This window comes from Trichosurus vulpecula, chromosome 9 (genome assembly GCF_011100635.1).
Source record: "Trichosurus vulpecula isolate mTriVul1 chromosome 9, mTriVul1.pri, whole genome shotgun sequence".
Classification (NCBI taxonomy): Eukaryota; Metazoa; Chordata; class Mammalia; order Diprotodontia; family Phalangeridae; genus Trichosurus; species Trichosurus vulpecula.
The window spans coordinates 78,228,693-78,254,509 of record NC_050581.1 but is presented as its reverse complement, the minus strand read 5'-3'; the positions used below and the strand labels follow the sequence as shown (position 1 = coordinate 78,254,509).

At 44.9% G+C, this 25,817-nt stretch overlaps 1 protein-coding gene across 6 annotated transcripts; it reads right to left on the bottom strand.

The window, feature by feature from the left end:
- Positions 1-542: 542 nt before the first annotated feature.
- Positions 543-24,751, bottom strand: ATXN2L (ataxin 2 like). Of its 6 annotated transcripts, none has more exons than XM_036737910.1 (23): positions 24,248-24,751; positions 22,312-22,348; positions 22,091-22,147; positions 21,934-22,005; positions 21,392-21,542; positions 20,815-20,939; positions 20,488-20,579; positions 20,080-20,280; positions 19,602-19,783; positions 19,362-19,469; positions 18,828-19,019; positions 18,642-18,713; positions 18,282-18,352; positions 17,761-18,065; positions 17,556-17,625; positions 17,015-17,161; positions 16,792-16,864; positions 16,431-16,618; positions 16,103-16,232; positions 15,886-16,007; positions 15,473-15,685; positions 14,928-15,117; positions 543-1,094 (listed from the first exon to the last, which is right to left on the bottom strand). In XM_036737910.1, the coding sequence occupies exons 1-23, from the start codon at positions 24,532-24,534 to the stop codon at positions 1,033-1,035; spliced, it is 3,147 nt and encodes a 1,048-aa protein (XP_036593805.1). In that variant the 5' UTR covers positions 24,535-24,751; the 3' UTR covers positions 543-1,032. The 6 variants fall into 6 exon arrangements, with proteins under 6 accessions (XP_036593805.1, XP_036593808.1, XP_036593807.1 ...); XM_036737913.1 differs by lacking the exon at positions 24,248-24,751 and adding an exon at positions 23,052-23,119; XM_036737912.1 differs by lacking the exon at positions 24,248-24,751 and adding an exon at positions 22,934-23,053.
- Positions 24,752-25,817: the final 1,066 nt, after the last annotated feature.

The window sequence follows — 25,817 nt, the reverse complement described above, 5'->3', positions numbered from 1 at the left end:
TCAAGGACATATTATTAACAGAGTATGGTGTAGCTGGACTTGGAATCCCTCAAATCCACTTAGCTCATTTCCTTATTTGCAAAATGGGATATTTGTGCTACCTACCTCACAGAGTTATTGTGAGGAAAGTGCTTTATAAATAAACATACTGTAGAAATGCTATGCTATTAACATGATTAGGATGGGAGCTCAGTGGGCAAGAAAGAATCAAGTTTGTGATTCTGTAAAGCATGGGCATCTCAACAGGACCGAAAAATGTTGCTGCCAAGCTACCTTGCTACAAAATTAGAGGAAAAACCCAAAGCTAACACTAGTGGTGAAATGTGGGTCCCTACCACCTCTAAAGGAGCGGTGCTAGGTCCTTCACTGATAGTGTGCAACTAAGCATAAGAATTATTAACTCTTAAATTTAAATCATATTAGTCTTTCATAATTTTGAAAATTCCTTAGAAGTATGATGTGGTATATAAGAAAATCAGTGTTGTTGCATTTGGGAAGAGCCATCAATTCCCTCATACACATGGAGAAACATACCCATTAAGTAGAAATGGCTGACCTTTATTTGTAGAATGTGAGTTTAAAATTTTGTTGGACATTTCATACTGTGTGTGTGCACGTGCATGTGTAGTGGACCTGCAGTTTTTTGAGTGTGGAGAACTTGTAGTATGTGGAAACTCCCTCTACCAAAGCATATCAGCACCCTCTTTGCAATGTATGGCCTTACAGAGTTGCCTAGAGGCCCCTGGACTAATTCCAAGACTGGCTTTCAGTCCATTAAGCCATACTGATTAACGTGCTTTAAGGTTTGTAAAGCACTGTACATAAATTACTGAATTTGATCCTCATACAGTACAACAGATATAAAGGGTCTACTATGTGCTAGGCATTGCGCTAAACCCTGGGCATACAAGTAAAAAGGCAGTCCCTGCCCTCAAGGAGCTTACAATCTAATGGGGAAGGGGCAGCTTTGGAACTTGACAAGGTGTTGAGTATCAAAAAACTGAGTCACTCATTCAGCACGGTGGTGAGACTTCAGGTGATCAGCTTATCCTGAGTGAGGCATGATGTTCCCTTGGAGTCGAAACCAAGCAGGGCTGTGATAGAAAACGGAGAGTTACTACTGCAAATCTGAGGTGGGTATGACATATATTAACCGCTTTTACAGTGGGAGGAAACAAACTCAAATGAAATGCCTTGGTCATATTCTACAGGGGTAATAGAAATACATGACTTATCCTAGGGCTTCCAAACTCCCAAGGGCAGCTCCTTCTCCTATCCTGTGCTACCTCTTCTGATGACTTGAGATAAAGAGACCAGCCAATCTGGGCAGAGAATTCTGCCTCCAAAAACTCATTCTCTAAGTCAGCCATCATAGCTTTCACTTTCTTCCAGGTTCGCAAGTGTGGGATTTCAAAGATAGTGGATGGTATTGGATTACTGAGGACACTTTCTCCCATAAATGGATGAGCTCAATGAATTTTTTAGTGAGCTGCTTTCTAAAGCATCATTAGGGAAAAAGATACAGGATCATAAATTTAGAGCTGGAAGGCTGTCTAGGCCAATTCCTTATACAGATAAATTGGTACAGAGAGAGAAATTACCACACAGATTAGAAAGGAGATTTGAATCCATGTTTTCCTGACTTAGCAAAAAGTGGCAAAAAGGAAGGATAGATGATAGATACTTGGGTCCCTGAGGGTAGGTGAAGATAGTGACGTGGGAAACGCCAGCCCCAAGCTAAACCCACTATTTGTTTCTCACTAATCCAACCTTCCCCTACTTTGGGATTCTGGTGGACCCTGAGGATATAGGTGGGGTTTATGATGGGTGGGAAAGTGTAGTTTTGGGACCTTCCCCAGAATCCCTGGAGGAAAACTTTTTTCCTAGGCCAGCTAAATATGTCAAAAATCCCAATTAGAATGATCCCCCTCCTAACCTGGCTCCTCTCTATGGTATGTAAGTGGCCGTGGTTGGGGGACCCCCACATACTGTACAATCTCTATTTATTGGGTAGATGAGGAAGGTATTCCCAAATAGCATTAGTTATGTAATAATGGGATTCCTATTTTCCAACTCTTTTAAGTGAAAGTCCCTGTGATAAGTGCGAGTCAGGTACAAACGTGCAGGATCTTCCTCAAAATCTTTTTTTGGGGCAGGTGAGGGCAAGGAATGCAGAGGGAGTGGGTTAAACATGCACAAATATACACTTGGAGTTTACCTTGGTATATGGTACAAGGTATTTGCCTAACGCAGGGGTCTTTTTTGTTTCCTGGACCCTTTAAACAGTCTGGTGAAGCCTTCTCAGAATAATGGTTTTAAAAGTATAAAATATGTGACAACAGGTTGAAATAGTTGTTAAAATAAAGTTCATGAAGCCTGGGTTAATTATCTCTGATCTAAGCCTAATTTTTGCCAGACTTGCTTTCCAGTTTTCTCAGCATTTTTTGTCAAACAGTGAGTTCTTACCCCAATAGTTGAGATCTTTGGGTTTATGAAACACTATGCAATTGGTTTTTTATTTTTTCTGTATATTGAACCAATCCCTGCATTCCTGGCATAAATCCACTTTGGTCAGCGTTATCTTTTTAATATTATGTAGCATAATAAGGATATTTGCCTGTAGGTTTCTCTTTGTTACCCTCCAGTTTAACTTTTAAAAAGCATTTTTATATCAAAAGAGTTTGGTGGGATCCTTTTTCCTATTTTGCAAACAGTTTATGGAATATTGGAATTATTCTTTGACTATTTGATGGAATTTACTTGTAAATACATCTGGCCCTGGGCTTTTTTCTTTGGGAGTTTATTTTTTGTTCAATTTCAATTCTTCTGATTAGCCATGCACATCTAACCATAATACAAAACCGAATATGAACGTAAGAGTTAGGAGAGGCAATGTGACGTAGAGGATAGAGAGCTGGTCAAGGAGTCAAGACCACCTGAGCTCAAGTCCTGCCTCTGACACAGTGGCTGTGTGACCTGATACTCTTGCTGCTTTAAGCAGCTCTCCAAAGCTCCATGTTGCAGATTAAGGTGCTGACCTGCATCCTGTAAGGGAAGCTCCCTGTATTTATGAAGTCACAAGTCCAGTCCTTACACCGAAGAGTCACAGAGAGAAGATACAAAGTACTTTGAGAATTCTCAGCTTCTGGTTGAGGATTTGGGGGAAGGGATCAAGAAGATGAAGTTTAGTCAGGTCAGAAGCTAGATTTGCTTCAAAGAGATGAAGTTGGGTGAGGACATTACAGATGGAGAAATTGAAGCTGGAAAATAAGTGTATAACCATTTTGTGGGGCTGAAAGGTATCGTGGGAATAGTGGGAGATGAGGTTGGAAAGGTAAAATTTGTAGGGATCAGACGACGGTGGGCCTTGAATGCTTGACTGAAGAGTTCCCACTTTACCCTTTAATAGTAATGGCCCATTATTTCTAAAGTGCTTCAAGTTTCCAAAACTCTTCTTTCACAACATTGTGATACCATCGCGAACACTATTTCCCAAATAAAGTAGTATCAGAAAGCAGATCGGAGCTCAGGTCCTCTGACTCCAAATCAGGAGAGTGACGTGAGATCACTGATTTGTCTTAAAAGTCCAACTGGGAAGAACGCAACCCACTGTCGGGTAACAACGGCCTTATTTCCCCTTCCTAGGAATCAGAGGCGCGGCCTCTGATACTCCGTCGAGAGGACAGGACCTGGACGAGTATTACTTGCTTCAGGCATAGAATACTTACTACTCAGTTTGGGGCGGTAAGGTATTATTAGGGGAGAAAGGTTCTGCTGTTCCACAGTGAAAGCCTGCTTCCAACCGTTTCACGTTCTTTTGTAAATTTCCACAAGGAAACTACAAATCCCAATAGGCTATGCCAGGCAAGGGGGCGGGACTTCCTTTTCCCTCATGGTGGTGCATTATGGGATTTGGTAGCTGGCTGGCCCCTGGAACATTAGTCTTCTGCTTTCTTCCGGGGACTCGCAACGCCGGAAGTCCTTGAAGTCTCTCCAAAGCCGTCTTGCTCGCCCTTACATAACGTCACTTCCGGATAATACGGGAGGTTATTAACCGCCAGCGGCTGTGGTCTTTAGGCCTCCTCAACGGCGCAGCACGTTTTGCTCCTTTCCTTTCCTGTGGTCCCTTCCCCTTCTCGTAGTGACAGCAGCAGCCCATCGCCACCACCCCAGCAGTTGGAAGGCGGGGTGGGGCGAAGATGAGGGTTCCCTTGACCCCAGGACAGAACAGAACCGATGGGGAGGGTTGGGAGGAACGGCTTAGGAAAAAGGGAGAGGAGAGTATGGGATTCAGGAATCCAGAAGAGTTATGTGGGAGGGCAAGAAGGGGCTATAGGAAGGAAAGCGAGAAGGCAGGGGCCAGTTGAATGATGTAAAAATAAAACATTGTGGGGGGGGGGGTTGGGAAATAAGGGATAGAGGAAGGGGAGTCATAGGAGGGAGAATGAGGGGCCTAGGAGAGATGAGCAGGGGAGAAGCAGAGTATGCAGGAAGTGACAGTGCTGGGGCGACGGAAGGAAGGTCGGTACATTATCACTACTCTGTAGTCCTCACTGCCCAGGGGGATACATGGCACATGATTGGTGCCTAGTAAATGCTTGATTGACTGGTCTCATTCACTACAGTAGTTGGTTCCCTTTTTCTCACTGAGCGCTTCCAGTTGCTGCATAACTTTTCGAAAGGGTTAAGGAAATGCTCCAGATCCCCAACTTCATCAAGGTCAGTAAAAAAGAGAGATTGAGGAAAAGGTAGTTTGGAACATGTTATTTTCCATGTCTCTTACCAGCCCCCATGAAGAGGCCGACTGTTACTCTCGGTTGTCTCTATGACTGGTCTTTTCTACACAGGCCCTTCCAGGTAGAAGCCCTTTACCATTTTGAGGCCCTCGCTATGGCAGCCAATAAGACTTAAGTGAGGGACAAACCCCACATTAATGTTGGCACCGTTAGCCACATGGATAATACCTAGACTACATAATATGCTGACAGCAGCCATCACCAAGAATGATGAAGAAGGTAAGAGGCATTTATTAAGCACCTAATTATGTGCAGGCATATGCTAAGCCCTTTACAAATATCTCATTGCTCCTCACAACAACCCTGTGAGGTAGGTGCTCTTATTACCCCCATTTTATAGTTAAGGAAACCTGAATCAGGTAAGAGGTTAAATGACTCGCCTAAGGTCACATATCTTCTAAGCGTCTGAATTCAAGTCTTCCTGACTCCAGGCCCAGCACTTTATCGCCACTGTGCCACTGAGCTGCCTAAGCAGTATCTGTAAATAATATAGTGCTTTTTGACCCTTACCAATGGGTGAAAATCACAAACAAGTGAGATATTTCAAAATCTGATATGTCACTTCACCATCTTGAGACATCCCATTTGGCTCACTATGCTGAAACTCAAAAAATATGGAGCCTAGGAAAAGGGGGAAATAGTGGGAGAAGGGAAGGACTGAATACATCTTATCACCTGTAGGGACTGGTTGGGAAGGTGTGAAAGCCAATTAACATGCTAGCAACTAGTATCATTCTGTCTCCAGAAGCAACACTTGAAAGGCTGCATTTTGGTGGTGGCAGCCAATGACAGCCCCATTCCTCATACAAGGAAGCATCTGCTGCTTACCAAACACGTACCAGTCTCTTACTAGAGACGTATCTTTGGAGGCAAGTGGTGGGGAAAGTATAGGAGAGGAAGGCAGTCTTTAAGAGAAGGTGAGGTGGGGCATGGACCCACTGGGGTCCGGATCATTCCTACATGGCATTTGAAATGTTTTCTGAACTTGGGTATAAACCTTGTTAATGGGAACAATTTTCTTCCACCAGATTGGTGTAGAGCACATGGTAGTGTTTGTGAACAAGGCAGATGCTGTCCAGAACAATGAGATGACAGAGCTAGTAGAGCTAGAAATATGGGAGCTGCTCACTTAGTTTGGTTATGATGGGGAGAAGACTCCTGTCATTGTTGGTTCTGCCCTCTGCGCCTTGAGGTAAGGGGTAGTAGAAGGCCACAGGTTGGGGGTAATTCTCCTTGGGGTTCTTTGTTCATCCTGATTCATGGAGTGAATCTGTTTGGGAATATTTTTGAGGGCTGTCATAGAGAATAACTTTACTACTTGGTCAGATGGCTCCCAATGACACTCTGTTAACCCTGGACTGGACTGACCACAGGTCTGAGCCACTGTCCAAGATCTTATGAAGAGGTGGCTGGGAAGATTGATTAGGAACTTCAGGCCATGTACCACCTTTCCTGCAGCTGCTACCACCTTCATTTTCTTTCCTGCCTTCCTCGGACACCTTCCATCTCTTCCTACCTCTCCCATTTTAAATTAATTCAATTCTAGGGTATGCCACAGTGGTTACAGGAACTCTGGAGAGGAACTGTGAGGAAGGGAGCTGAATATGAATTCCTGGGCCACAAGATTAGGTGCTCTGTGGTCACAGGTAAAGCCCATAATCAACACTTAAAACTCTACTTCCTACATTCTCTTTGTTCACATCAGACAGAGGCCTTGTTCTCCCCACCTCCTACTCCCTTTGCAAGCAGAGGTAATTACACCTTGCTCTCTCCCAAAGACACAGAATAATGGGGCAGAGTGATTTTAACTGTGTTCCTCATTTTTCTGATTTACATTCTCTGCAAGGGAGAGACGTGACAGTTATGTTCTCTCACATGGAGAAAATATCTGTTGGGTACACTTCTTTAATGAAGAGTATTCTCAACACTTATCCTAATGCCTAGCATATAGTAGGCACTTAAATATTTCTTGATTCTTTCTACCACCAAAACCTGTTTGTTCAAAGACAAGTCAAATGGTATGGATGGAAAAATGCTATATGTTAATAATTAAGGCTGTATCTGGTAAGAGGGAATCTCTCCCTCTACCAACCCTTATCCCACCATCAGCTCCTCTACAACGTGTTGTGGTTGGGAAACTTTTGCCCTAAGCTATTAGTAGGAAGGGCAGAGTTTCAAGCTCTAACTCCCATTTTCTGTCCAGGAGATGGCTATTTTAATCTTAACTGAGGATCTTCAAGAATTGTGTTTCACAACCATCAGCACTAGCATATCAGATACAACTGAAGAAGACAGAGACATTAAATAATTGTGACATGTTGGGATTTGTGACTGCCCTTTCCCTCATCACTGGCTTGAAACACAAACAGCTGAAGTTTAAGAAATCCTTAAGCCTTTCCTGCCATCCCTAGTAGGATATACTGGGAGGCAGATGGGATGGATATAGCCAACCTGTAGTGGTAAAGTGGCCATTTTATTTATGGCTACTTAGATCACTATCCAGCCAACAACTTACTCCTTTGTAATTCTCATCTATGGGTTTCTCTTAAGTTTATCCAATATCCTGAAAGCCTTTTCTGACTCTTGGGATTACCTGAAATTTGATGATTCCAAAGTCATTGTGTCAATGGATTTTCTCAGGCAAATTCAACTACACTAGAAAGCCTGATTGACCACTCAAAGATCTTGGTGACCCCCATTCATATGTAAGGTGTGAATTTTAGGTTTCTACTGAACAAAAAAAAACTTATGCCAAAGGGATAGCCACAATCCTCTCAACACGTGTGTATTCCACTTCAACCACTGTCTCTGTCTTGAAGCTGATCCTGGAATCACAACCTAGGTTTTTAAAGCTATTACAAGTATGGACAAGGAAGGGAATGAGTACACTACTTGGGGCATATGGTATAAGAGATGTCTAGAATTACCTAAATCCTATTTTGCTTTATTAAGAATGGCAGGGAGAAAGAAAGGACTTGAAAAGTTGTAAGTTTGGATTACCAGACCTCTTAAAAATCTTATCTCTTGGTTCATTTGGCAAAACGTCTTGAGGAAGATGTGTTCTCAGAGACTCTGGGAACAAGAGTTTCCAATTTTTGAAACTGCATATGATGCCTCTCCCAGGACACAATTTTCAGAAAGATGGCTTTTAGTAATTACATTAGCATGGGCCAACTCATATAGAAATACATGAAAGAAAAACATTCAAAGTTGTCTGTTCTTATCCCTTCTTCCCCTTTCTCTACCCCTTGGAAGTCTGCTTTTGTCATCTTCTATCAAATGAATTGTTCTCTTCAATTCTTTTTGATCTCTCTGTAGCATCCCGTTTCCTTCCAGACAGTCGATCCTCACCTAGTTTTTTTTCCTGGCTCTGATCTTCTGTATTCCTGTTTGGTCAATCCATCTCCTTTGCTTGATCACCATCCATATCATGTCACCTAACTGTGGGTGTACTCTGTGCTGGGCCCTTTCTCCACTCTACCCCCAGGTCCAGTAGTTTCAAGTATCTATATAAAAAATAACTCCTAGATTTGTATACCCAATCTCTATGTTACACTAGTCCAAACTTCCTAATCTCTGTGAAGACCACGAATCTTTTAGTCACCTACATTTACAGTCTGACCACCATCCTTGTTAATTGACTCAACTCATATCTAATCACTCCCTCATCCCCTCTTACCTGGACTTTTAAAAGTTTCCTAATTGGACTCCTTGTCTCCACATAAGCTAGTGATATTCTAAAAGCACAGGTCAATCATGTCACTCCTGAGCTCAAACTCCAGTCAAACTGGCCTTCTTGCAGTTCCTCACTCATAGCTCTGGGTTTTACATAAGCTTGTCCCTCATCCCTGCAATGAACTTCATAGCTTTACCTCTGCTTCTCGGAATTTCTAGTTTACTTTCCAGCTTGGCTCAGTTATCACATTCTACACAAGACCTTTACTCCTTCTTCTCCTTTCACTTCAACTGCTTTGTATTTATTTTGTATATAAACACCTGCATATGTAATAGCTGTGTCCTAGAAGTGCTTGAGCGCAGGAACTTGTTTGAGTTCTTCTGTCTTTGTATTCCTAGTGCCTACTACACAGTGGGCACTTAAATGATTATTTGATTAAATGGATATTCTATTTTTAATGGCAACAAGACCGTATTTTTGGATAAAGTATTGAACTTTTCTGATCCAGTTTCCTCATCCTTAAAAATGAGGGGACTAAATCTGGAATAATGCTAAAATGGTCACCCTTTTACCCCAAAGATCCAACTGCTATGGCATATACCATATGGAGGTCAAAGAAAAAAGATCAGTTAACTCAAAGTAATTCACAGCAGCACCTTTTGTTGTATAAAGGTGGAAATTAAGCAAATTAAATTGTAACATATAAATGTAACAAAATATTATTGTAATATGAGAAATAAATTCAGGAAACCTAAGAAGATATAAACCAATGCAGAACCAGAAAAATGACATGCAATGAAGAAAATATAAATGGAAAGAGCAAAACTTAAACACTAGTGGTTGAGATCCACGGGTATGGAATATCACATATACAGTCAGACATGGTAGACTGATTTGTGATTTAGCTGAACTACTTTTTAAAAATGTTACGAAGGATGGCTTCTTGAGTAGGGATACATTCAGAGACGATTTTTCTAAAATGAGGAATTGATGTCCTAAGAATTAAGTTAAAACATATTAACAGATGACATGCCAGAATACTGAATGACAGAAGTGGGATCCAAAGTTATAGGCCAGAATGGAACAAGTCAAATTAGATGAATTTCAAGTCTTACAACTGGATTTTAAAAAAAATACCCCACTAGAAGGCTGGAGGGAGTTACTACTACAGAACTTTTTAGGAAGAAGATCTGGACCTGTGATTTTTTTTTTTTTGGCATAGAGAAATTCTTGGTGAGGAAAACTTCCTCTACCAGGGCAGATTAGTACCTACTCTGTAACTTAGATGTTTTGCAAGAGAACTGTCTAAAGCAAAGTTGTCCAACTATCAGCCCAAACTCCTGAGTGCCAGAACCAGATGAATATATAATCAGGAAATGTTTAACAAATAATTTTTTTTTAGTCATTATGTTTCTACCAGAGTTTAAAGTGATTTACTTGTCCAGTCAGGATGTGTCAGAAATAGTTCTTGAACTCAAAAGCTTTTCTGGCTTTGAGGTTGGCCCTCCGACCACTTACTCCATGCAGCCTCTAGTTTAATGAAGGCAGTTAAAATGTAAGCACACTGAGGGCAGGACTGTTTGTTCTAACTTCACTGTATCTTTCTCTACAGCACAAAACAGATGCTCAATAAATGTGGTTGACTGAATAATCACTCTGTCCCCATAGCTAGCTATACTTCCTGCTAAGGTTTCCAGAGTCCTTTTCCTTACAATTACCAGATGGAGTATTATTATTCCCATTTTACAAATAAGGAAACTGAGGCCCAGAAAAGCAAAGTGAGTTATCTGAGATAACAGAAGCAATCAATCATTAAGTGCCTACTATGGCAGATACTGTCACAGGTGTTGAGAATTAAGACAATTGTTCTCATAGAACTCATATTCTATATATAGTAAAGATCAGAATTAGTAAAAAGCAAGATGAATAATGGGGGAAAAAAGAGATGGTAAACAATGCAAATGATTCGATCCTGAACTATTTTTAACAAACAATTGGCTAAAAAGGGAAATATGCATCAGAAATAATATTGATATCAATGATAACGCAAAAGTTTAATCAGTGTAAATTACCAAAAGAGCCCAGAAAATCCCTTAATCATCAAACATTTTACTTGCCAAGAAATCATCCAAAGGCAAAACTGTTAAGAATAATGATGGAACATTATTTTCTCTCAAAGCTGAGAGAGGAGAAACCTATTTAAAGAAAGCTTTGCAAGAGATCCAAGTAAGCCAAGTCATCCCAAGAGTATTTAAGGATGAAAATGGCATGAGAACAACAATCAGAAGAAAAATGAAAAAGATTTGAAAATATTTTAACAAATTTTTCCCCATCAAGGACACTGGAAGCAACAATACTTGGACCCTGACATCACATTCCCAAGATGAACATTGTTCACAGGATGAAGAAAGTATTTATTAAGCACTTCTGTCCAAACTATAGAGAGAAGGGAGAAATAGCACTACTGAAGAACCAAGATGGGGAAAACAGGCAGAATGAACCCATGCCAATGCTAGAGGGGATACATAACTGTAAGGGTGTGCAGGGATCTATATACAAGGTATCTGATGGAGAGGAGATACCAAAGAGGGAAAATCTCAGACCTTATTAATATAAAAACAAAAAAAAACCCACAACACCAAACTAGTGACCATACAACTACTCTCTCATCTTTACAAAATGATTTATCTTAAACACAAAATGAAGGCATCCAAAATGAGAACGTGTAGGGAATAAGCACTTTCGTAAGTAACATTCATTTCACAACTTAAAGATATAGAGAATGTAAGATCCCACTGCACTTTGTTGACTAAAAACTAGAATACTCTTCCAGAATTCATCTCTGTCAATCCATACATCAGAATTATTTAAAATTCCTTAATGATGAGGGTTATTACTTTTTGTGGTAAGTTATAACAGTCTTGTTGCCCTATCTTCTGATTATAAATGTTAGGCAAAGGATATAATGGGGAGATACATACTTGTCAAATATATTCTCCTTCAGAGTCCAAATTGAAGAAAGATTTGATGTGAATAGTTAGGTCATCCAAATGCTTTTCTTAAGGATGACATTATATTGGTTGCATTTAAGCCCTGGAAAACTGAAAAGTCTATGGAAGAAATCTATAACCACCCAAGGAAATGGTTTTGACCATCTACACAACAAAGACTAAAGTAGACGTAGACTGTCTTAATCGGATTATGTATGGTACACACTTGGCTCGACAACCGAGCACTTGTGCATCAGTACATACACATGGACAGACAAGCTGAGCCCAGAGTTGAATTAGGGGAAGAAGAGCACACAGAATTACCTTCTGCAAATTGCTCCAAATGAGCACCAAATCTAATTACAGAAACAAAGACAAATCTTTTTGAATACCAACACATTGCTAAGTGTTGCTGTTTGGCAGTGAAAGGATGAACAAAATGAATGTCACAAAGATGGTCAGTATGAGCACACTGTAATATACAACCAATAAGGAACTTCAAAAAAGAACTGGTATAAAAGATGTCATCAAATAAATAGGACAAAGGGTACATACTAAGGCAGGAAGCCAGAGTGTTCCACTGATATCAGAGTCTGGTCAAGAGAAAGAAAGACTTCCAGGACACTGGGTTACATATCTTTTGTGCTAAACTTACGGGAGGACATGGTCAAGACATATCAGGCAGATGGTTTTGCAATCTGGATCACTGGAGAGAACCTCCAAATTGACGAGCTAGCAGATCCATGTACTAAGGCAGAAACTTCTAACTTGAATAGTCCAACAATGCAAGAGGGCAGGAGGGAGAGGGCTGCTTTATTGAACACTCAGGGCCCATTATTTAAAATGTGCAGAGAGGAAACATGATTGATAAACTCTTGTCAAGAATGTTTTAAAAGAAATGCCCCATGGGTATAGAAAGACAAGCAAAGAACAATTAAATTACTACAACCTATTTTTTTTTAAGAGGCTGGTCTCCCTATCTCACCCAGAAGTGCCATGGCCACTCATGGGGCCTAATCCCACTGTTGAGTGACATGAAAGTCTGAACCTGGCTCCACTTTGTACTGACTCCTCTTTAGGCAGTCTGGTTCAGCCCTCTGTTCTCAGAGGTTCACTATATTGGTATGAAACTTAGTTTGGATGCCTGATCAGCTTTAGCCCTACTGCAGCTTAGAATTCCCAAGCTCAAATAATACCACCAGTCTCAGCCTCCCTAATAGTAGTTACTACAGGTGAGAACCATGTTGCCAGGCAAAATTTCCCAAATTTCTTAGAGTAACTCTCTGGAATATCATCAAGAGAGTGAGAGTAGGATTATACAGCCATCTGCTTTCATTTCCTGAAGTAGCAATCGTGGAAACAACACAAAAATACAATATCCACAACCAGATTCTCTCCTCAATAGAGCAAAAACCTGTGTCTAGCTATGTTTTTATCCTCATGCCAAAGAAATGCCAATGAAATACCGGACCCATCTTCATTGCAATTAGTGTTTACTCTTTCTAAAAGCTACACCCAACTCCCCTTTTACCCATGACTCCTTCCCAGATCTTTCAGAACCTTACTTCCTATACTCAAAAAATATGAATCATGGCAATAATTAACTTTTCAAAATATTTCACATATTATCTTCTTTGGTCCACAAACCAATTACTACCAATTTATTAATGATGGAACTGAGAAATGAGCCTGCCCACCCTAGGCTGAGCCTAGACCCGGCCTCTTGAATCCTAAGCTCCATCAATCATTCAGGGCAAAAATAAGAAATTAAACAATTTCAAACTGGTGACTTAAACCCTCACAATCTAGTCATACAAGATCAGAACAAATGGTCACCCTTGCCAAGAACCACAAGATATAGGCTGGTCCTCTTTACTCTTAGCTAGCAGCCCAAGAAAAATAGGAAATTTCTTTCATTCCAAGTGCAGCTTCCTAAGATTTTGAATTATAAACTGAAGGAGACCCTTAAGCTTATCCAGTTCGACAACCTCCCCCCCCAAACCATTTTACTGATGAGGAAACTGAGGGCCAGAAAGGTTAAATGACTGCCAAGGTAACATAGGTAATAGCGATGGAAATCGAGTCCATACTCTAGTGCTCACTCCACCATACCACCCTGCTTCTGTGTGTGGAGGGAGAAAGAGATGCACACACAGGAGGATGAGACCAAGGAAACAGCAAACAAAGCTTATCAGTGACAGCACATTTGCCCCTTCCCCTCAACTTAAGGACTCTGGCCCAAAATCTCTTACCTCTGCATTTCCTTGATGCCCTCATCTTGTGACAGACTAGAGTTGCACCTTTGTCCTTTTCCCCAGAGAGGGAATTCCAGGCATGTTGAGTTAGTTTAAAATTTTATTTTTTTTTCTGTTTTTTTTTTAAATATTTTTATGTAATAAAAAGTAAAAGTCCTTGTCAACCATCCTTGTGGGGCATCTGTCTATGTGTCTGTCTCAGGTTAATGGGAAAGAAGGGTAGGGGAGCCCAAGTCTGAGGTTATAAATAATAGAAAATAAAAGATCTTCCGTCTCCAGCGGGGATGGGAGGGAATGAAGGGAAGGGGTAGGAGGAAGGATGGGCCAAGCAGGAACCCTCCACTCCCTCTGGACCCTGGCCCCGCCTTGAGGTCCCTCCCCCCATCCTGCCCCCTGCCCCATTCAAGGTGCTTGGTAGGAGTTCCCTACTCCCCCTGTGGGGGTGGGCTGGGGAGGGGAGTGGAGGACTAGAGAACTGGTCCGAGCTGCTGGGGGAAGAGACATAGGCCACTCCTCCCTCCACTCAAGGAAGTCTCTCAAGTGACGGCCAGGACCATCTTCAGTTCCCCGAGGGGTGGAAGGGGAGCTGCTGGGAGGGATGAGATTGAACTGGTTGAAGGGGAAAGAGAAGAGATCAGGAACATTAGAACCTAGCCATCTATCCCTTAGTCCAGTGCTGTCCAACTTCTTTAGAGGAGGAGGCAACATTTATGTAAAAAACGACAACCACAAAGTCCGATGTTAACTAGCCCTTTCAAAGCATGTGCCTGTTTCTCAAGTTAGTTTTCATTTCTCACAGGCTACACTCCCACCTTATCAGCCTCATTCCTCTCTTAACCCTTCCTAATTGGCAAGCTACTACAGTTAACCACAGCTTAATAAGCCACGAGTCAGATTATTAGGTGACAAGTTCAAGGACAGAGTGCAAAGAATGGAGCAACAAACTAATCAAATTCAGGCCGCAGCTATGGCCTACAAACAACATTAAAACCTTCTGCAGACCAGATGCAGCATACAGGCAACATCTATCTGGCAGTCCCTTCTGACTCCCATTCAGTCCCACAGTTTTTTCTTGCCACCAGCCTAAAATCTTCCTCGCCAAATTCTCTCACTCAATCGGATTTCATGAATCCTTTCATCTACCTCCCCCCCTCTTGTATATTTATCCCCCCTTCCCGGAAAGGCAGGCAAATATGGCCTGTCTGCTCACCTTGGTGGTGTCCGATGTAGGTGTAGGGTGAAGGTGTGGAAGCAGAAAGAGCAGGCACACCACTCTGGGGCACACCCCCCTGAGGTGGACCCCCATGGCTCTGGGGTGGGTGCAGCAGCATCACCTGGGGTGGGTGGGGAGCCCCAGGATGAGGTGGTGGGGCTGCTGTGATTCCAGTCTGGACATGGGCCTTCAGAAAAGAAGCAGATGTGAGGACTTAACAAGTAACGAAGAAAAAACTATGTAAGATAGCCACTACAAATCATTATTAGAGGAGAAAGATTCCTATAGGTTTGTTTTTCCATTCCAAAACAGGAGAGTTGAGAACACATTATTAACAAAGGCTATTCAGAGAAGATAGATTTGGAAAAGAGATTTATGACTTGGGAATAACTATTATGGCCTAAATAATGTGGGTCACGTTAAAAATTACAACAGGGAAGGAGTTAGTGGGTCATTCAACAAGGCTAAGAAAACTATTCTGGTGACCAAAATAATTAAGTCCTACAGTATGTAGTATACTAATGTTATTTTGGAATAGTTACCTGGGTGACATGGGCCATATTGGTGAAGCCGTGGGGTAGCTGCTGGTGGGCATGGATGGCATAGACTGCAGCTGGCTGAGGGAAGCTGCTCTGAGGGGACTGGGCAGAGGGTCCCGGTGGCAGAGATGGTGGTGTGCCTGTTAAGGCACCTGGATGGTACAAGTTCTGTTGCGGCTGCCCACTACCCAAGTGTGGTGGCTGCCCTGCCTGATGCTGTTAGAAGAGGGAAGAGGGTAAGTTCCAAAACCAGGCAAGCAACTACTTCCACACCTACCTCTACTTTGTGCCACCTTAAATCCTAAACCCCTTCTGATGGTAGAGCCATTCTCCATCCCTCTTTCTTCCCAGTTCTACCCATCACTTTATAATCCAAGTTATTTTGCCTCAACTCATTCCTCTCCCACATCAGGCACCTGGACAGGGCTGGGGGCCGCATGCTGGGACTGCGGCTGGCTCCCAGTAGGGGTGGTGGCTGGCTGCGGCTGGTGGGCATGGAGCTGCGTGGCATGGTGTGGATAGGACTGGTGAACGGTGGCTGCAGCAGGAAAGAGGGAGAGAGAATCAGCGGAAAGAAGGCATGAAAAGGGCAGGGAGCTTCAGGACAAAGAACCTAAATATTTAAAGACTTACCATAAAGGGCTTGGGGAGTGGGCTGCTCTGCTGGAGGGTACTGAGGAGTAGAAGATGAAACGATGGCCTGGGGGTGACTGCCTGACGTCAGCATCCTTGGATTACTCTGAAGCATTGGGGCAAAGACAGGCTGTAGGATAGAGAAAGAAAGGAATCTAAGGGAAGGTCCGTGTTTTCCTTTCTGATAACATTCTATACCCCTAACAAACACCAGTTCGCTTACACACACACACACACACACACCCCCAATACTGGAGAACAAAGAGTAGGGCGGAAGAACAACAAACACCCAAGGGTATTGTCTTACATTGGTCCCACCCCCAATTACCTGTGAGGGATAATGGGCCATGGGCTGCATCATGGTAGGCTGGCCTGGGAATTGCTGAGGATTGTAGGAGATATAGGAAGAGTATGGTGTAGCTGCCACCAACGGGGGCCCTGCAGCTGCTGCCGCCTGCATAATAGGGGGTGCTGAGGCTGGTTGGTGCTGATCTGAGCGTTGTGGGGGCAAGGAACCTGTAGATGAGAAGGCAGACAGCTTAAACTCAGTTAGTGGGGAAAGAGAATGAAAGTTGAAGATGCAATATTTCTCATTCACCACCAACTAACGACCCAACCAACATCCCCCAAATCCCATGAGAACAACTCAGAGATGTTACATAGTTTAGACCACTTTTCCCCACTCTTACCTTTAGCTCCCCGGTACTTGCCCTGCTGACCAGGCACAGAATTAGATACAGGGTACGGGTACATCTGAGGAGCCTGAAGAGATCAAAAAGAGCAAGACTGCAATTCCCTCTTAAGTCATCCAATCAGAATTGTTCAGGTCCTTTCCTCTTAGGCAGCAGTGACAAATCCTGAGGGTCACATACCATGTTTGCTCTCCTCCCCAACCCCCTTTTCACTTCTTACCTGCACGGCTGGCCCCATGTGGATCTGAGGTATATAGGAGATGTATTGGGGACTATACATCCCACTCTGGCCTGCTGTCAGCACTGGGATTGAAGGAGTTGAATGAGTCCGGGGACCTGGGGAAGTTGGGGTGCTGGTTGACTTGTTCTATGACAAACAAAAAGGGAAGGGAGTTAAGGGAAGATAACAACACTTCCCTAACAGCTCTAAGTATAAAGCAGGCAAATAATGGTGACCTCAAGAGTGAGCCACCTTAGCCTCCCAGGCCTACCAACTACCTTTTATAACTTCACTCTTCTGCCCTACCTCTATTCTCAACTGTCCAACCCTACCATATATATATATATTCAAGTATTCTTAAAATACTCTGCCTCTACATTGTTCCCCTTTGTCCCTTTTCAACACTGCCTACTTCCAGATAAGGGATAAATGTTGTGAACTGCTGTTGACCCAGACTGTCCCCCTTGCCTATCGGAGAATTCTTTATCCCTGTCCTCTCTCAGCTCTTGAAAATCTCTTCTTTCTTCTGCCCCCATCTTACCACAGACAACAGAGGCTTTGAAGGGTTGAACTCCTTGGCATTGGGGTTCAGTGTTGACTTCTTCACTTGACTATAAGAGAAACACAAGGTTAACAATACTAAGTCTCGTACTGACTTAATACCCCCATTTTTCTGTATTCTTCTTGGATTCCTTCCTTCTCTTCCCTTTCCCAAGCACGTTACCCTAGGTCCCCACCCCACTTACTCAGTGACAGGTCCCTCTTCCTTGTCATCCCCCTTGCTGATGCCCCCAGGAGGACTGCCCATTTGGTTCTGTCGAGGTGTTTGGGATTGCTCTGGTCCCTCAGCCCCTCCTGTTGAGGGGAGGGACAGCTTTTCCTCCTTATCAGGTGGAGATTCTGTTTTGGAAGAGCCAGAGGACACCAGGGGCTCTGGTGCCAAAAGACCCTCCACTTCCTTTTCCTTTCCTTTGGCTTCCACCCCACCCTCCTTGGGTCCCCGGGGGGAGAAAGGGTCCAGGTTGGTCTCAGGAGAACTGCTGGACTGGAGCTGCAGATAAAAAAAACACACATTAAAGGACCTTCAGTTGGCTGCTCCACCCCATCCTGTCTCTAAATTCTCTTCAAAATCATATCTACCTTACCCTCTCCAAACTTTTTTGTCCTATTTGTCTTTCCACATTCCTCATTTGTAGTTTCATTCTCCAAAATCTCTTTGCCCTGTCCACATTTCACAACTCATTCCCCTAATTCTCCCAATCCTCACCTTAAACTGAGCCCCAAACTTCTTCAGTTCTTCCAACTGATAACGTTTTTGTTCATTCTGAAGGCCAGGGGCTATGGGTGGACAATGGAAAAGGGAGTAAGACATCATAGGGAAGTATATCCCTTTCCTAGAATAGCTAAATATGGACTTAAGTACAGAAACTGGGGGAAAAAAACCAAAACAGAAGGAATCTTAAGGGAATGCAATAAGATATATTGGAATGGAATCCTTAATAGCTCTCTCATCCCTTCCCCATTATTCCTCTTAAAATATATTGGGAAAAAAAAGTCACCTAACATTCAAGGATGAGAAAAAAGACACCTAATGTTCAAAGATGAGGAGGCAGAAACTAATCTTCACCTTTCCCAGCTATTCGGGCTAGCTCTGGTGGCTCCAGAGTTCTTCCAGGTTCCTTCTGGGGTAGTTCTTTTCCTTAGTGAAAAGAAAAAGAAAAAAAAAGGAAAAGATTTATGTTATGAGACCCAACCAAGCACCAACTAAGTCTTGCCCTTTTCTCTTCCCTTAGACTCCCACCACTCCCCTTACCATCATTAGGAGCTGTAACCTTTGGGGAAGTTGGGGAAATGGGACCAGCTCCAGGTTCTATAGATGACGAAACTGTAGGAATGGAAGCTGTAGAGGTGGGGACTGCAGAGCCTACAGGTGGCTCAGGACAGGAAGCTGAGGCTGGGGCAGGAGCAGCTGACTTAGGAGAGCGAGGGGGGTACATCCGACCAACTACCAGAATGGGGGGAAAATGTTTTTGTAGTCAACAAGTTAAAAAAATAGATTAATTCAAGTGAACGTTAAATAAGTACATATGGACAAGTTACATTTCTTTTTCACTTATTCAAAAAATATTTATTCCCAGGCCCTGGGACCCAGAGCCTCATAAACACACAACCCAAGAAGGCAGAATTCCTTATTATTCTATCCTCCCTTCCCAATGTTTTGCTGGCATTCTTCCCACACATTTCTCTTTAATCCTATCCAGGACAATTTCTCTCTCTCTCTGTCTCTGTGTCTCTCTGTTTCTCTCATTTTTACTTCCTTACATAACTAACCTTTCAGAAGTCTTACCTGTAGGAGGTGGGACAGAAGTTTCTCCAGGGGGCCGGCTGCTAGGGGAAGACATAGTCTTTGCACCTCTAAGGGGCCTCTGGGCTTTTGGGGACATGCGGGAAGGACCTAAAGGCAAGAAAAATGATCTAGCAAAAAGGGCAAATACAGTTACCAAGGAACAGCACTAACACTACCCCTTTGGCCCCATTCCAGTCCTGCTTTCTCCATTCCCCTTTGCCCTCCACAATCCCAACTCACCTCCATTGATGCCACGGGGCTCAGGACCAGGACTGGGACCACTGCTGTCAGGATGGTGGGGGCCACCCCGAGGGGGCAAGGAACCAATGCCAGGTCGACCTCCCCTGGAGCTGCTGCATCGAACTCCTCCTCGGGGGCCTCCCTCCCGCATTCTCTGGGGCAGAGGGATATACTTCCCTTCCCTAAGAAAAGGGAGCAAATGAAGTTAACAAAAAACCAAAACCAAACCCAAAAACCACTGAAGAGTTTTGTTTCCCTAAATCACTTTACCGAGGCTTTTACCTAACCTCCTTTTTCTAATTTCCTTTCTGATACTAAAGATGTTTGTTGCAGACTAAGACCTGTTGCTGCAAGATTACGTATTTAACCTCACTCTCCCACAGAGGCCAAACCCTGCCAATAATAATATCTATTTTCTAAGCCAGTCCCACCCTCCCACCTCTTCCCCCAACCCTGGGGCCCTTAATAATGTACTGACCTGGAAACTAAACTGGGACTATCACGACCTGAGCCCTGTCGTTGCACAGAGCTATGCTTCTCCTCCTCTGTCCGTCCATCATCATTCTCCATAGCAATACGTAAGCGGTACTGAGGACTGGACTCTATTTCTCGGGCCAATTGGGCTGCACGAAGCTCCCGCTGACGAAACTCCTCTGAGTTGTCCTTCTCCAGAGGGACCCTAGAGGATTCCCCATCCATAACCCATGAAAACCACAACACAAGACCAAGAGAAGTAGGAGAAAAAAGACAGGGGAAAAAAAAAAGGGAAGAAAGATCAGTATCAAAACTGGTGTTTAGGTTTCTATCCCTTTGGACAGTCTGTTTTGCCACCTCAGTAGTTGCCCTACCTCCTATTTCTACCTCTGGAAGGTGTTCAGAAACTCACGTATAAGAAGAGAGGCTACTGTCGTAAGTTGTTTTTACTCCATAGTTTTCTTCATTGAACTTGAACATTTCATTGGGGTCCCATCCATTAGACTGCAAAGGAAACAAGAAAAAGAAGAAAGATGTTAAGAAAGAAGAAAGAAGGAGAGGAAATAACACAAGCTTTACGAAAGAACCAGTAATTATACCTACACAACACCCTTCTACAGATACCATCTTAAATTGACTTTAAGCCCAAACTGATATTAACATGCCCACCAACCCATGACCCTACCATCTGGGCTCCCTGACCCTGTGACTGTAGAAGCCCTCAATAGATATACTATACCATATCAGATTCAAGGTCATAGTCATCACTGTTGCCATCACCCCCTTCCCAACGCTGTAGCACCTTCTCCTTATGTTCACCATTCACTTTTGAGTTCATGGCAATGGCAGAGTCTGTGAACTTGTCTGTGGGAATAGAGTGAGATCAAGAGTTACATGAGGTCTCACAGATTTCCTTTTACTGCTCAAAAGAAAGGGCAAAATGGGGGTGCCAAGTCTGGGAAAGACAAAGCCTCAACACAACCCCATTCTTTTTTTTTTTGGGGGGGGGGGGTGAAGGTAGAGGTGGGGAGGGAAAGCAATTGGGGTTAAGTGACTTGCCCAGGACCATACATCTAGTAATTATCTGAGACCTGATTTGAACTTAGGTCCTCCTGACTCTAGGGCCAGTGCTCTGTTCACTGAACCACCTAGCTGGCTCACAACCTCATTCTTGAACAGGCCCAAAGAAAAGAGAACTCAGAAGTAAAGGGAAAAAAAAGAAAAATATTCCCTCATGCTGCCACTTAGGGCAGCAGAAAATACGAAACATTTCCCTCTCCTCCCACACACAAATAAGTCCTGCAACACATTATTACCCTTAGTGGCATAATTGAAGTCAACGTTTCGGAAGTGAACCATCATCACATCGCTTGGCTTAAACACCATGGTATCCACAATATCCTCTCGACGGGGACCACCAGCTGGCTCAGAAGCCTTCCTATGAACTGCATCCACTGCTAGTTCAAACTGCAAGACCAACCCCCAAGGTCCCAGGTCAACACTAGAGAAGGTAAATCCAGCCTGAGATTTCCCCAGAAGTATGGAACTTGCTGTGGTACCCCACCCTTCCTATCTCCTTCCCAAATATTTCCTATTATACTTCCTAATTCCCAATCCCTTCCTAACACCAACCATATACTTTATATAATCTTAACAATGAAATCAGGCTAGAGATAACTTAATATAAAAATGCATACCTGCGCCCAGCATCAATATTTTTTTCAAAGTTACAGTGCTTATTACGATAAAACATAAAACAATTATAACAAGCAATGCTAGGCTGAGTACACTGCCTCTCCCACATACCTCCCTTTCCAACTGGTTCCAACTTCCAAGGCAGGTTGATGAATATACTTACCTTTGAACTCAGAGTCTTGAAAATACCTTCATATGTGGTACCATTTTTCACCTTTACATCACAAGTAGAGCCCTGGCAAAAAGAGCAACAATTAAGGACTTCACATTACACTTACTTTAAAGTCCCCATCAAACTACTTGAGAAGACAGGTACGTACCACAACAGCAGTAAGGAAGTGTAGCATCCTAGAATTATTGTAGACACCCTCAAATACCTGAAAATAACATGGAGGTGATAAACTAATGAGTAAAGGAAAAACAGATATCAGGTATCCTATTCTACCCCTACCTTTCTGACATTTCTTTTGCCCAATGATCCCCATTTGTTCCCACTTCACCCTTTTACATCCCTGAATTTAACTACTGGAAAGGCACTCACAGGTGACGGTGGGGGCCCCTTTCCTGTGCTCTGTCCCCTACAAGAGAAAACAACAAAGACACTTTTAGTTATTTAAGTCTTCCCAACGCCCTCCTATACCCCTACCTACAAAGGATTGGGAATGTTTAACCCAACATAAAACAAAGAAAGGTTTGCTTCCTTTACAGGAGGAAAGGAATAAAGGAAGGCTGGATAAGAGATGTCCCTGTGACTTTTCAGGCATAGGGCAATGAAAGCCTATAAATCAATATCGCCTTCAGGCTTGTCCTCATCTTAAAAAGGCAAAGAACTAGAGGGGTGAGATGTATTATTTTCACTTCAAAGCCCACGGCCTAATTCTGTCCAAACCGTTCTGTGAAACAAGAGATTAACAGGCAATCTTCCTGCAGTTCTCCCCAAAAGTCAAGGGAACAGAGCTAGGGGCTTAAAACACCAACAAGAACAAGGAACCAATGGTCGAACAAACCAAGCACATGGAGCCGATCTAAGACTAGTCAATATAAACCCATCACCCCACAGAGAGAGCCAAAGACACCTTTAGCAAGCCTCGTAAATCGCCCATGGAAGACAATTGTCTCCACCCCTACGAAAAGCCCCATTACCCATTCTGGGGAGAACTAACCGCCGTTGATACCAGGGTCCTCACAGGCTGATGTAACTGGCCGTTGAGGGGAAGGGGGGCCGTTTGGCGGGGTGAGGGGACCGCGCAGACGCAGAAACTATCCACAGGGAGGCCTCACCCATTCAGCGCTTGCGCACTAAAGCCCTCAGGCTTCCTTCACGCTCGCTCGCCTTCCTGCCCCCAGAGCGCCTGCGTACAGCCTCGATAAGCTCCACGAGAGATATGTGTGGTCCGCCAAGCTCCCACCCCCGCCCTGACCTTAGAAACAGCCAGCCGAATATTGGACTAGACCGTGCCGGCTACAGCTATTCTCACGGAGCTGCCAGGAGCGCGGTACTAACACCCTGTCATAAGACGGCACCTTTTCCACGCGCACGTACTAGGGTGCACGCGCGCGCACAGGGGGTTATACAGGGTCTGCAGTTCCCTCCTTGGGGGGGTGGGGGGGAGGTGCAGCCTATTTCTTCTCTACTCATTGGCCCAACTATGGACTCCACGCCCCCCCCATTGGCTATAGCTAGGGACCCCTTCCCGCCTCTTCCCACCCATTGGTTGAGCTTTGGGACCGCGAGACCCTTCACATCAATTGAGCCGGGGACCCTACTCACCTTTACCTCCCTCCTCTCCTCCTCCCTCCGCCCCCGCCATTGATGAACCCCCTTCAACACTGACACGGACACACAGACACATACACACAGTCACACAGTCTCTCTCTCTCGCACTCGCTCCTCCACAGTCTGGCACTGCCTCCTCCTAGGCTGGGGGTGGGGGGCATTCCATCCTGCCCAGTCTATCCCTCCCGATCTAAAGGAGGCAAAGAATTCCCACCTAGTCGAGCCCCCTAGGGTTAGGCTCCCTTCCCCTGAACAACCTGCTCGTTGGCAAAAGGGTGACCCCTTTCCCTCATCATGCCCCTCCATTTAGTCTAACTTAGGAACCCCTCTTCCCTAAATGGGATCAAATAGAGGTTCCCCACCCTGCATTGGTTCAACTCAGGGACCCCATCTCCTCTATTGGCCAGACCGTAGGGGCACACGCCGCTTCCTCTTTCATCCCCATTGGCTGAGCCCAAGAGCCCCCACCGAACCCCTCCTGAAAGTTGGACCGGGGACCCTTAGTGTTGCTCCCCCCGGCACAACAGCAGCCCACCGCCCAACCTTGGCCACTGTCTCCCTCCGAAAGTGGCCGAGTCAAGGGACTCCGCGGGCTTTCCTTCCCGCCCCTTCCCTGATGGTAGACAGACGTTTACCAACAAGCAGGGGGCCCTCGGCCGTCCCACATCCCGTCATCCCCCCTCGTCCTGCCCCTCTTCACCTGGTACTGCCAGTAGCAGCGCCCCCGGGCCGCTCCTGATGCTGATGTGTTGGCGGTTGTGGCGGCAGAACCCCCTCACCTCCCCGGCGGATTCCACTGCCTCCGGCAGGAGGCCCTAGGCCTGGGGAAGCGGCAGTGGGCGGCCCTGGGGCCGAGGCGGAGGCTGGGGTCCCCCCGAGGCTTCCGTTGGGGGGGCTGGTCCCCCCGGGAGGCCGGCGCGCTGGTGCCGGTTGCTGGATGGGTGTCTGCTGGGGCTGAGATGGCTGAGGCGGCTGCGGCTTCAACATGGTGGCGGCGTCCGGAAAGGGAGTTGGGGGGGTAGGACTGGGCTAAGGCCGGGCCCGCCCGAGCGCGCGAGGAGTGAAGGGGGCTGGGAAGAGGGGGCGCCGCCGTTAGCGGGTGGGGGGGCAGATGTGTGAGGGATACAAGGAGGCGGCGGCGCGATAAGGCGCCGCGAGGCGGAAGGGGGGATCTCGCGGGCTTGAGGAAAGCGAGAGAGAGGGCGCGAGCCGGCGCGCGTGCGCGAAAGAAACAGTATAAGGCGAGGGGGGAGGGGGCAGCGGGGAGTGTTAGGGGAGAGTGCGCGCGCGTATGAAAGCCCCTGGGAGCGAGGATGAGAAGAGACGCACTCACACCTAGGCGGTTAGCGCCAGGTTAAGAAAGGAAGGATAGCAAAGAAAGGTGAATTTCGCGCTCCTAGCACACTGGGAGGACTCGGAGCAGGGAATGGGAGCCGGGCTGGGGGAGGTTGGGGGTAATTGAAGGAAGCGAAAGGCGCACGCGCGCTAGGCATCGGAGTCTCTAGTGCTCCCCGTGACCGCCCGCTCGCCGCCGTCGCTTGACAATGAGCGTGTGAAGTACTGGGGGAGGGGCAAGAAAGGAGACAAGCTATAGGCAGCCACTACGCATGTACGATTTTCTTGCTTAGTAGAGCCAGCGCCGCATGTGCAACGTCACAGTACAGCCGTGCAATCCCTGATCCTTCCGCATTACCGGGACTCATATAGGACTCGGTTTGAGGGCAAAAATATCCGGGGGGAGGGGGAGATGGTATTGACATTTCCTATGCAGCAAGAAGCCCACGTTTATTTGTTAGCCCACGGATAATTTTTTTAGGCTTTTGCTTCCCGACCCTTCGACCTGCTTGTTCTCATTAACTACTACATTAGTAGTTGTCTTGGATAAATTCAAGAAGATAAAACTATTTTTAAGTTTTGTTCCTTTATTAGCAGCTCCGATGGAAAAAAGGGTGGCAATATGTCTTGAAGTTACTGGTTAATAAGTGGTTTGGATGTGGTATAAGAACAATTTCCTACTTACTTGTTTCGAAGTACGCTTTCCCAACTGATGGAACAAGACCCACCAGTCAAGTCATCAAAGCTCTGGGGGTAAAAGGAAACCTGCCAGTTTCCTATGCTTTATTACTCTGTCCTCCCCACCTTGGGAGGAAGATTAAACTCTCCTATACCAGGGAAATGAAGACAATGCGGAAAGGGGACGAACAGGAACCACAACTATAACTTGGTTGGAGTTGGGGGAGCACTGGACAAGGTGATCTGTGCCAAGCCCT